This window comes from Mchenga conophoros, linkage group LG19, assembly GCF_057382185.1.
Source record: "Mchenga conophoros isolate Kocher_MC1m ecotype Shallow Benthic linkage group LG19, M_conophoros_male_GT1.1, whole genome shotgun sequence".
Taxonomy (NCBI): domain Eukaryota; kingdom Metazoa; phylum Chordata; class Actinopteri; order Cichliformes; family Cichlidae; genus Mchenga; species Mchenga conophoros.
This window is the reverse complement of record NC_140544.1, coordinates 1559108-1572134: the sequence shown is the minus strand read 5'-3', so window position 1 is coordinate 1572134 and position 13027 is coordinate 1559108. Positions and strand designations below refer to the sequence as shown.

General features: G+C 43.6%; 2 protein-coding genes across 2 annotated transcripts in view; one reads left to right on the top strand and one right to left on the bottom strand.

Annotated features, from left to right (window-relative positions):
* The window catches only part of atp10d (ATPase phospholipid transporting 10D), a 42048-nt gene extending 41225 nt beyond the window's left edge, over positions 1-823 (bottom strand). The window contains exon 1 of the mRNA XM_085256150.1: positions 530-823. The gene's annotated coding sequence lies outside the window, so the exon portion shown is untranslated. The remainder of the gene's footprint in view (positions 1-529) is intronic.
* Positions 824-1047: 224 nt separating this feature from the next.
* commd8 (COMM domain containing 8) lies at positions 1048-7285 on the top strand. Its single transcript, XM_085256152.1, has 5 exons — positions 1048-1179; positions 2207-2362; positions 3029-3181; positions 6417-6572; positions 7024-7285. The coding sequence occupies exons 1-5, from the start codon at positions 1114-1116 to the stop codon at positions 7042-7044; spliced, it is 552 nt and encodes a 183-aa protein (XP_085112278.1). The 5' UTR covers positions 1048-1113; the 3' UTR covers positions 7045-7285.
* Positions 7286-13027: the final 5742 nt, after the last annotated feature.

The window sequence follows — 13027 nt, the reverse complement described above, 5'->3', positions numbered from 1 at the left end:
CTGGGGTTTAGTCCTCGTGTCTTGATACAGCCAGACTTTGTTCTGCCTTGCTGCTTAATTAAAAAACTAGTTTAAGGTGTCCTGCACATGTGATATATATTTTTCCCTACATGAAGTCATTCTTTTTTGAACAAAACTCAAAACAGAGCCAATTAATCTTTCTTTTCTTTTCATTAATCCCCCCATCACACATGCATACTACCATTTAAGGCTAAGCCCCGGGGGTATCAATGTCTGCCTCTGCTTAGAAGTGAAAGAGACTGTAAAGACTTTAAACGACTCCATACTCGAAGTTGTGGAAACAGCTTTAAGCTACCACAATCAGCTGTACACTCAAGCTGTGTTAAGCGATTACACAGAGGTATCGATACTCGGCCAACTACAAAAGAAAGTGTCTCCGTCCAGCAACTTAGAGGCCTACAGTTGTTCGTTGCTACTGTAATGAATGGACAAAGTCCCCGAGTGCGTTCACGCCTCTATCTGAGAAACAGACATTTTTCTCCAGCAGTTATCGACAGAAAACACGTACCTGCTGTTTATTTCCTCACGCCGCCCAATTTTAAGTTACTACCAGCAGTAAATGCAGCCTGTAGATTCGGTCACATCGTCGACAGACAGTACCGAGAAACAAAGCAGGATGTGAGAAATAGTCGCTCAGCCACGAAACCTTTCGCTCTACAGCGGAGTGTCGTCCAACCGAATTCCCAATGCAAAGGCACAAATGTCATATTGTCTTCAATGGCAGGAGCATGTTAGTAGCTTTAACTGAAATAGTCTGCGAACCATCTTTAATCTATGAACCAGGGGGTTTCCGTTTTTTCATCCAAATGATCTGACGGAAGTACTGTGGGAATTCACATTTGCAGCTATTCCCTGAAAATGTTTCCACATTTTCAGCGGTCGCGGCTACACTACATTATTAGGCTGTCATCAGTGTGACAGTTTTACTCTTGATATATATCCGCATAAAACATTTCTCCTGGGTTTTCTGTCTATTAACTATTTGCTTGAACTCTTTGGAGGCGATTGCGATGTTTGGGTTTATTTTTCCCGAAGCGTTCTGAACGCATCCATGTAAGTCACGTGACTGACATCAGCTGATCAGTAGTGCTGATGGCGGAACTAACTGAAAACATGGTGGTTTTACTGAGTGCATTAGCTAACAAGGACTGCCGAAAAGTAAGTCGTGAAATGTGATTTAGTTTTCTAAATGTCCACCAGAGCCACGGGCGATTGTACCTCGGTAAATACTAAGATATGTTTTAGATTTCTCCATGAGAGCTCCGATATTTCAGCGAAGGCATTTGTTTAGCAGCCCATCCATTGCCCACATATTGCTCTTGAATGTTCTCGCTACATCGTGTTATCTGAATGAGCATCTATACCTCTAGCACCATACTAATAATGGGGTGGCTGCAGTTTAGGAATTAGAGACAGGTGTCGTGACAAGGTAGGTATCCCCGACAGAATGGGGTGAAAGCCCGTGGGTGGATTGCTGGAGGAAAAGTCACATGACTGATGTAGCTGGTGATAAGGTGTCAAATTATATTTATGGGGAAGTGCAACTTTCGACTCATTTGCATCCGAGCTGAGAGGAACAGAGGAGGCTCTTTGGTGCTGTTAATGTCACCAGAGGTGACAAAAGTACAAACTTTCTTTACTTCAGCAGAAGTGCAGATGCCTGGGTGAAAAAACACTCAGTAAGACCTAAAGTACTTGAACAACGTTTTTACTTTAAAGTAAAAGTGAAAAAGTGCAGGCTCAAAGTAAGAAAGTACAAAGTAATATTATTATTATTATTACATGAGGGTTGTTATATAAGGGTTGGCAATACAGCCACAAAATCATATCGCAATATTTCAAAGAAATTTGCAATAATGATGATATGTCTGAATATAAAAAAATAAAACTCGTTGGTGGTTGCAGCTTACAGATGGCAGTGTTTATTAGTGCAAAGAAAATGAAGGGCATTTCCATCCTTCCTACTTACTGTGACTGATGACACACTACCAAACAGAAAGACCTCAGAGGACAGGATTAGGTTAGGGATGGGGTGAAACCGAGGCACATGATCCCCTACAGGGAAGCAGTCAAAAGAACAACACAATAATGTCAAATATGTAAATTAATAGGCCTAGTAGAATGTTTCATGTGTCGCACTACCAAGCGCCAAACTAGGATCCTCACAGTATTTCCTTGTGTTTAGCTGTGCCACAGGGTGGTGGATAGTCTGTGTGGGCGGGAGCCTCCTCACAGGGGGGATTACAGCGCCACCTGGAGCCTGCAGGAGTGGCTGCAGCTGCTGGACTCGCTGACAGCTCTGTTCCGTTTGGCAGTGGTCAACAACATCTCTGATGAAGTGGTGAGAAAGTGAAACAGGTTGGAAAGGATATGAACTGGAGTGTGTGGTTTCTGGTGCAATGATAGTTTCTGAGTACATAGGGACTGAACAAACTAGCCACAGTTTGCTGCATGCAGTCGATTGGTCATTCACTCAGCATTACCATCCATCCAACATGATAATACAGCCATTTGTGATCAAAGTTGCTGCTAAAAAAACATGACGAATGACCAGGTGGGAATAGCAGGTGTGGGAGTGAGCTGTAGTCAGGAAGTAGAGAAGGTTGGTGATTGGCTGCTTCGGTCTACGTGCTAAAGTATCCTTGGGGAAGGTGCTGAACCCCAAGTTGCTCTCTCTGATGCAGTCACTGGATCAAAAGCGAGAAAGGTGAATATGAAATTGAAGCATGTTGTATAAAGCTCATGTAGGTTAGACAAGCACTATGTCAGAACTAATCTATTTTAAACAGCTGGTTCTGTTCAGATTTTACAAATGTTACATGTCACGAGTCAGCTTTTATGAAACGGAGACTTTGAATGTTTGGTTTCAACCATCAGCGTGACCCTAGTTTAATATAGGAAGAAATTGTCTTTACTTTTAATAATAGGTACAGTCCAGCTCGATGCATGGTGAGTGGGGTTCTTTTAGGTGAGATTTTCAGGTCTTCTCTGGCCGATTGTGTTGCAGGTGCTGTCCCAGTTGTCAGATGTGAGCAGCAGCCAAGCTGAGGTTGTGTTGAGTGTGCTCAGAGCAAGAGAAGAGGAGATCCGCTGCGCCCTGCTGGACAGAACCAACTCCATCTCCTCTGCTACTCTGCAGGACTTTGATTGGCAACTTAAGGTGACTCGTTTTTTTTCAGCATGTAGTGGAGATATCATCTGAATTTCAGGAGCGGGACCACTCCTCCTTCATGCCCCCTCCGGCCTCAGGCTATAAAAGCCCCCCTTCTCCAATACCTGCTGTTCTCATTTTCATGCCCCACCCTGCCCCCCCATTTTTCCCTGTCTTCTCCTCTCTTCCTTTCCTTCATTCATTTCTCGTTAGTACATGGGGATCTGCCCGGCCCGAGAGCCGTCGCCAGTCCCCTTCGAGGCCTTCCCCAAACCACAGCACCAGTCACACTTCCTCATCGCCCATCGTTAGCCAGGATGTGGTGCCAGCTAGTGAAACTGACTTACTGTTTACTGCAGATATCGTTCTAATTTAAATATCACATCGTAGCTTAACATTCAAAACTGAATGAAAAGAAGCAAAAGCATCTGAATATTTACAGCTGTGGATCTCGACCTGGCACTCCCAGCACAGGAATGTCTGGAATCAGCTCTCTGTTTAAAAAGTCTGATTCCTGTGAGTACTACGCAGTAGAGGAGGAGGAGACTCGTTCAGCTGTAACTGCTTCTCAGTCTAAAATATAAAACATTTTTTGAGTTATTTCACACTTTTACTACATATTTCCATATGTGTTCATTCATAGTTTAGAATTTATTTATTTAAAAGGGACAGTGCAGTTATACATAGTTCAAGTGCAAGACATGAGACTGATGTACCGCACACAGGTTTATAGCTACTGCTAATTTACAACAATTGTCCCTTGTTGGGCTCACAATCTAAATAAATACATATTACAATAAAACATATATTTTCATAAAACCAAATTACATCAAATACAATTACAATTGATAGACAATAATTTAAAATAAAATTAAAATCATCAGATAAAATGACTACAACTTTGGTTTCCCTTTAACCACACTTTGACCTTCAATGTAAAGGATCTAATGTCTGTAATCAGTTTGATATTGGTTGGAAGTGTGTTCCACGGGTGGCAAGCCTTTATAGAAAAAGCTGACTGACCGAATGTAGATCTGCGATATAATATCTTGCAGTTGCCGTTCACCTTACTCCTAGTAACACGATTACTGTCTTGTCTCTGAATGTATCTACTGAGACACTCTGGGGCCATCCTATTTATACATTTAAAAACTAATTTAAGATAACACCAATGATTAAAACTCTTAAAACTAAGTAAGTTATATTTCTGTAAAATGTGACAGTGATGCCACCGAACCGATTTTTTTTTATCCATTATTTTTAAGGTTTGATTATATAAGGACACCACAGGCTGAAGTGTAGATGGTGCTGCTTGGGTCCAAACTGTCATACAATATGAAAAATGCGAAAATATCATAGAATGCATGAATAACTGAGCTGCTGAAGTGGGTATATAGTGCCGAATTAACTTGAAACAATTCAGATTAGCGTTGACCGTCTTAGAGATCTTCTTTACATGCTTGTCAAGTTTAAGATGTGAATCTAAAATTATTCCTAAAAACTTAAAATCTTTGACCTCCTTTATTTCTTCGTTCCCTGGGTTGATTTTAAAATCATCAGATGAATTTCGTTTCCTAATCGAAAAACACAAGATGATTTTGTTCCAGCCATTGCTGGACACCATTTAGATGTACCGTTAAGGTGTCTGCTGCTTCACCAGGTGCTACGTGTATAACTGCATCATCTGCATAAAGTTGGCAGTTGGCTTTTGGGCAGCTGGTAGGCAAATCATTTATAAACAAACTAAACAGCAACGGGCCAAGAACAGATCCTTGGGGAATACCCATTCTGTTTTCCAACATGGACGACTCTTCTTTATCAGCCCTCACACACTGCTCTCTTTTGTGGAGATAGGACTCAAACCAATCAACTGCTTTCTTTGAAAAGTCAAATTTTATCAACTTAGAAAGAAGTATGTCATGGTTGAACACTGCACCCACAACACTACCATTATCCAGATTACACTTAATATTTTCAACAAAACAGCAATTTGCCATTTCTGTGGAAAATTTTGGTCTAAAACCAAACTGCATTGGATGAAGCAGTTGATTAGTCTCTAAGTAATCAATTAACTGTGCTGCCACAACCTTCTCAAGCACCTTCGAAAGAACAGGGAGTATGGAAATTGGACGATAATTACATATCAAATCACGCTCGCCTCCTTTAAAGACCGGAGTAACTGCAGCCCTTTTCCAGTCAGTTGGGGATGTCCTATTTCTTATTGATAAATTTATAAGATGTGTCAATGGTTTTGTCATGAAATCTCTATATTTTTTAATAAAACAAGTATCCAAGCCATAAACATCCTTTGCCCTAGAATCTGATAATTTCTTAATAGCCTCTGTGACCTCTGCTTCATTAACCTCTTCAATAAAAAATGAGTCTGATGAATCGATAGGGCTATTTTTAATAGTTACAACTGGAGAGCTGAAATTTTGCATTAATTCTTCTACAGATTGTATAAAATATTTGTTAAATTCCAACAAACATGTTACTGGTAGTGTAGTCATGGCTTTCTGTAGTAGTTGTTGTTAGTGATGTGTACCAACACTCCCTCTACAAAACACAAGTGATAGCCTTAACTACACTGAGAATGGCAGAGGCTCTAAAACTTAACATGTTTTAGTTACTGAAAAAACCCAGCCTCGTGAACTGGGTCATCTAGAATCTGAAATATTACGTTTCAAATAAATCAGCTAAATGTTTTGTCTTTATTTTGTAGTTTTGACATCTTAGTTTTGATTGAGTAGGTGTGTCCAAACTTTAGTAGTTTTGCTTTGAGGTTTTCGATCATATAGAAATCAGAAGTTTTTTTCCCGCAGAGGTGGTTATCACTATTTCAAATGATAATATGAAATCTTAACCTTTCCAGATAGTTGTTCTTGTTCATGACTACCACCATATAAAACTTTACTGATAAGGGATTATATGGATAATTTTATGCAATCACAAATTCCGGCAAGCAAAAATAATTCTAAACAAACATTGGCAGAGCACAGTGGCCTGTCGACCTGTCAGCAACACTGGGATCATTTGTAGCTCATGTTTCATTTGTGTTTGTAGAAGGCAATTTTTATCCCACTGACTGGTCAAAGACAGCCGCATGAGTCAGTGAGCTGAATTCTTAACATTGTTGTTTATTCTGGTAGCATCGGTTTGACAAAGATCATACTCATTGTCAGATTTCCTTGTAAGCACAGACATTTCATCTCTTCTATGTTGTTTTTCTCGTCTATTCCTTCAGTTAGCTCTGTCCAGTGATAAGATATCATCTCTCCACACGCCTCTGCTCAGTCTCAGTCTAGATGTGCGAGAAAATGGAGTCCTCCGGCCTGTCACTTTGGAGATGAACAGAGATGAGCTAGGCATGCTCATCAGTTCATTAGAGTCTGCTAATAAGGTAAAACATATTAAATGCATTAGAGATATATACACACTACTATAACACTACTATATACAGTTTTCTTAGGAGCGCATATGGTAGTATAGCCCTTTGCAGCATCTATTTAAACATATGCAAGTATCTTGGGTGTGAAATTATTTCCAAAGTATTTGTGCAAACAGTAAATATTTGCACTTCCATTCGTTCATCCATTTCCTTAACTGCTTGATCGAATTCAGTGTCACGAGAGGGCTAGAGCCTCACACAGCTCACAAGGCCAGATACACCCTCGACATGTGGTCAGTTTGTGTTCACATTCACATCTACTGCCAGTTTAGGATCATTAGTTAACATAACACGCTTGTCTTTGGCCTGTGGGACAAACCAAGAAGAACGCACCCAGGCACAGGGAAAGTTGACACAGTCCCCAACCCAGTCGTAATGATTTAATGGTCTTCATGTCTTGCAGGTAGTGTTGCAGCTGAAATGATGGAAAAATTGTGGATTACTAATCTCCTTGAAGACCACAGAGCATCCAGAGGAGGAATATTATGTTCCTCAAGTGTGTGAAAGAGGAGCTCCCATATTTTGGACAGGGTCCTGTAGGTTCCAGCCATAATGATGTGATGAATGTTCCGTCATGTGCTGGAGCAGTTGGATACCTACACTTTGTTTTCCTTTTGTTTTTAGTTTTTTGCACCATGTTCAATAAATGTTTATTTTGCATTTTGTACTGTTGAATTAAGTGGTGTTTATTGATTTTAGCAGCAGTATTAACTGACATGTAAATCCAAAGTAGAGATAAACTAGTTTTCCCTTCACGAGGGAAATTTTCACTTTTATGTGTATTTTACAGTCTGTTTAATTTCATTTTTCATGAAATTGGCACTCCCATATTCACACATTACTAATCTACATTTGGTATCTAAAATGTAACAAAAGTGAAAATACATTTTAAGAAATGTTTTACATCAAAACCACCTGCTGAAGTTCACACCAAGCTCCGTAATGGGAGGGAAGGTGATTTAAGTGACTTTCAGTGTGTCATGGTTGCTGGTGCTAAATGGTCTAAATATTTCAGAAACTGGGATTTCTTTCAGGTTTACAGAGAATCACCAAAGTAAAGAAAAATATTCACTGAATAGTAGTTCTCTGGGCCTTATTGATGCCCGAGGTCAGAGGAGAATAGTCAAATTGCTTTGATATGATAGAAAGGCAACAGTAACTAATAGTAAGTAATAATAATAATAAACACAAGACATAGAACACTCATTTGTTATCAGTTGCAAATCTTAGCAATATATCTAACATAGACAATTAAAGGCATCCACCGGGTGGTCTCTACTGGTTCGTTGCTCTTAAGGAAGCGGCTTGGGAGCAGCAGTTCTCGGAGGTTGTCATCAAGCCTGACATACAAAGAAACAAGCTAATCAAGGGCAACAGGTAAATGTTTTGCAGGTTACTCAGGCCATGGAAGAAAGCATCACAAGTGTTTTTTCCTTCCACCCTTCAGTCCACTGAATAATGCACCACAATTTGCTTTTGCTGCAGCAAATTGTACATGCAGTGAGCAGTTACATCAAAGTAGGTGTTTTAACAAACACACCCTTTGTTAATAAATTTGGCATACGACAACTCAGAATTTGAGTTTATGACAACCTGTGCTCATTGTAGGATTCTGCCTGTCAAGAGATTGTATAGGTTATAGGTTAGTTTAGCAAAATCTGAGGTTCACACGTTCAGTGAAGCTGCTTGGAAACTAACATACATTCGTTAAAAAACCTTGAATTTTTTCCAGCTCAGCGGCGAAGATTTCAGGTGAAGGCAGAGCTGTTTCAGAGGGCTCTGTGTGGAGGAGATAGAGTGAGCAGAGGGGACATCTGGGCCCTCTACAGTGTGAGGAGCTGCAGATGAAAACTCATTTTGACAACAAATGAATTGCGTCATTGCATTGAGCTCAACTACCTTTTCGAGCAGAATGTCTTGGTTTGAAGCGAGGCAGTAAGGGACAAGCTCATTCACCTGTACTTCTTTAGTAGGTGATTGTTCTGTAATTAACCAGCAGACTGCTTATGCACATAAGGTAGGAGGGAAGTGCAGACAGCTGGGGCAAACTAACACAGGTGCAGACAACACAAAGAAGCAGGGGAGGAAGTAAAACCAAACAGACTGGACAAGAGATAAATGGCACAGTGAGAAGCAATGTCAGGAAATGAGAAGCAATAACTAAATAGAGGAACAAAGACACAGAACTAAACTAAACATATACACAGCAGGAACACTGACTAATTTATCATATTTAGTAGGAATGGTAAACTTGGAAGGCTTAAGAATTAGGATATAAAGATATAAAGATTGGAAAGGTTCGTGATTTGGATTGTTTGAAGGTAAGATTTCATTTTGATATCACAGTGAAAATTGCTAATCTATGTGCTCTCATTTCCAATTCCATCCATCCATCTTCATCCACTTTATCCGAGGCCGGGTCGCGGGGGCAGCAGCCTAAGCAGAGAGGCCCAGACCTCCCTCTCCCCAGCCACCTCCTCCAGCTTATATCTCTCGGCTGGCCGGGGGAATACCAAGGCGTTCCCCCGGCCAGCCAAGAGATATAATCTCTCCAGCGTGTCCTGGGTCTGCCCCAGGGCCTCCTCCCAGTGGGACATGCCCGGAACACCTCACCCAGGAGGCGCCCAGGAGGCATCCTTGTCAGATGCCCGAACCACCTCAGCTGGCTCCTTTCGATGTGGAGCTGCAGCGGCTCTACTCTGAGCCCCTCCCGGATGGCCGAACTTCTCACCCTATCTCTAAGGGAGAGGCCAGCCACCCTTCGGAGGAAGCTCATTTCTGCCGCTTGTATCCGCGATCTCGTTCTTTCGGTCACTACCCACAGCTCGTGGCCATAGGTGAGGGTAGGGACGTAGATCGACCGGTAAATTGAGAGCTTCGCTTTTACACTCAGCTCCCTCTTCACCACGACGGACCGGTGCAGCGTCCGCATTACTGCAGCTGCAGCCCCAATCCGTCTGTCGATCTCCGGCTCCCTTCTCCCATCACTCGCGAACAAGACCCCGAGATACTTGAACTCCTCCACTTGGGGCAGGAACTCATCCCCGACCCGGAGTGGGCACTCCACCCTTTTCCGGCTGAGAATCATGGCCTCAGATTTGGAGGTGCTGATCCTCATTCCCGCTGCTTCACACTCGGCTGCAAACCGTGCTGGGGGCCCCCACCCGATGAAGCCAACAGAACCACATCATCCGCAAAAAGCAGAGATGAGATTTTGAGGCCACCAAAGTAAAAGCCCTCCGCCTCCGGCCACTGATCACCTCTCCCACCCCCCAGGTTCCATTAACCCCCCCCCCCCCTCCATTTGCCGCCCCCCCCCCCTCCGGATGCAATGCCATTGTCACCTGAGCTCTCCTCTCACCACAACCCTGCTTCACCCCTATCCACACATCTATCCACAACAAAGCGAGCCCCACCCCCCACTCCAGCCCAGCCTCACATCTACTTCACAGCTGATCAGGTGAGAAATCAGCTCAAGAGGACGAAGGCAAGGAAGGCAGCAGGTCCGGATGGAATCTGCTCCAGACTGCTCAGGGACTGTGCAGACCAGCTCTGTCAGGTGGCCCTGTACATCTTCAACCTGAGCCTGAGCCTGGAGAGGGTTCCTGAACTGTGGAAGACTTCCTGTGTCGTTCCGGTGCCAAAAATCGCACACCCCAGGGAGCCCAACCACTTCAGGCCTGTTGCCTTTACTTCTCATCTGATGAAGACCATGGAAAGGGTCATCCTGCACCACCTTCAGCCACTGGTGGGCTCAGTGTTGGACCCCCTGCAGTTCGCCTACCGTTCTGGAATTGGGGTGGATGACGCTGTCATCTACCTGGTATACCGATCCCTCTCTCACTTAGAGCAGGTGGGGAGCACTGTGAGGATCATGTTTTTTGACTTCTCCAGTGCTTTCAACACCATCCAACCCGCACTACTGAGAGGGAAGCTGGAGGGAGCCGGAGTAGGCAAACAGCTGACTGCATGGACCATCGACTACCTTACCAACAGACCACAGTATGTGAGGCTCCATGACTGTGTGTCTGAGGTGGTAATCTGCAGCACGGGGGCACCACAGGGCACGGTTCTCTCACCTTTCCTGTTCAGCCTTTACACTTCTTCAGACTTCTGTTATAATTCGGACGATTGCCATCTACAGAAGTTCTCAGATGATACAGCCATCATTGGATGCGTATCAGACGGGAATGATCAGGAATACAGGGGGGTCATCAGTGACTTTGTTGGCTGGTGTGAGACCAACGTACTCCAAATCAACGCCGGCAAGACAAAGGAGATGATCATAGACTTCAGGAGGAAGTCACCCCCTACAACACCGGTGAACATCCAAGGGAAAGACATTGAGATAGTGGACTCTTATAAGTACCTGGGTGTTCACCTCAACAAGAAACTGGACTGGACTACAAATACAGACGTCCTGTATAAGAAGGGCCAGAGTCGACTCCACCTGCTGAGGAGACTGAGGTCCTTCGCAGTCTGCAGGACTCTGTTAAGGACATTCTATGACACTGTGGTAGCATCTGCCCTTTTCTATGCAGTGGCCTGCTGGGGGAGTGGATGCACGGACAGGGACAGGAGCAGGATTGACAAACTGGTGCGGAGGTCTGGCTCCGTGCTGGGATGTCCCCTGGAGTCTGTGGAGGTGGTTGGTGGGAGGAGGATGTTAGTAAAGCTGACATCCATCATGAACAACCCACATCACCCACTGCATGAGTATGTGAGTGGGCTGAGCGGCTCCTTTAGTCAGAGACTGAAACACCCTCGCTGCAGGAAGGAGCGCTTTCGCAGATCATTCATCCCAACAGCAGTTAGACTCTATAACTCCTCAATCACGATGTCATAAGTCACTGGACACTGTGAACATCCACGGTCACCACTTCATGCATAATGGACCTTCCTTGACCTTCCAAGCTATATAGTTTATGTCTTCCATATTTCCAACTATATCCATAATCACATACTGTGTATGCTACCATTGTATATAGTGTATTATCTTACTTTTTTTCATTGATTGTACTTAATTGTATTTTTGTATTTCCTTCATATACAGTGGGGCAAAAAAGTATTTAGTCAGCCACCGATTGTGCAAGTTCCCCCACCTAAAATGATGACAGAGGTCAGTAATTTGCACCAGAGGTACACTTCAACTGTGAGAGACAGAATGTGAAAAAAAAATCCATGAATCCACATGGTAGGATTTGTAAAGAATTTATTCGTAAATCAGGGTGGAAAATAAGTATTTGGTCACCTCAAACAAGGAAAATCTCTGGCTCTCACAGACCTGTAACGTCTTCTGTAAGAAGCTTTTCTGTCCCCCACTCGTTACCTGTATGAATGGCACCTGTTTGAACTCATCATCTGTATGAAAGACACCTGTCCACAGCCTCAAACAGTCAGACTCCAAACTCCGCCATGGCCAAGACCAAAGAGCTTTCGAAGGACACCAGGAAAAGTATTGTAGACCTGCACCAGACTGGGAAGAGTGAATCTACAATAGGCAAGCAGCTTGGTGTGAAAAAAATCAACTGTGGGAGCAATCATCAGAAAATGGAAGACATACAAGACCACTGATAATCTCCCTCGATCTGGGGCTCCACGCAAGATCTCATCCCGTAGGGTCAAAATGATCATGAGAACGGTGAGCAAAGATCCCAGAACCACACGGGGGGACCTGGTGAATGACCTGCAGAGAGCTGGGACCAAAGTAACAAAGGTCACCATCAGTAACACACTACAACGGCAGGGAATCAAATCCCGCAGTGCCAGACGTGTTCCGCTGCTGAAGCCAGTGCATGTCCAGGCCCGTCTGAAGTTTGCCAGAGAGCACATGGATGATACAGCAGAGGATTGGGAGAATGTCATGTGGTCAGATGAAACCAAAGTAGAACTTTTTGGTATAAACTCAACTCGTCGTGTGTGGAGGAAGAAGAATACTGAGTTGCATCCCAAGAACACCATACCTACTGTGAAGCATGGGGGTGGAAACATCATGCTATGGGGCTGTTTTTCTGCCAAGGGGACAGGACGACTGATCCGTGTTAAGGACAGAATGAATGGGGCCATGTATCGTGAGATTTTGAGCCAAAACCTCCTTCCATCAGTGAGAACTTTGAAGATGAAACGAGGCTGGGTCTTCCAACATGACAATGATCCAAAACACACCGCCCGGGCAACAAAGGAGTGGCTCCGTAAGAAGCATTTGAAAGTCCTGGAGTGGCCTAGCCAGTCTCCAGACCTCAACCCCATAGAAAATCTGTGGCGGGAGTTGAAAGTCCGTGTTGCTCGGCGACAGCCCCAAAACATCACTGCTCTCGAGAAGATCTGCATGGAGGAATGGGCCAAAATACCAGCTACTGTGTGTGCAAACCTGGTAAAGACCTATAGTAAACGTTTGACCTCTGTTA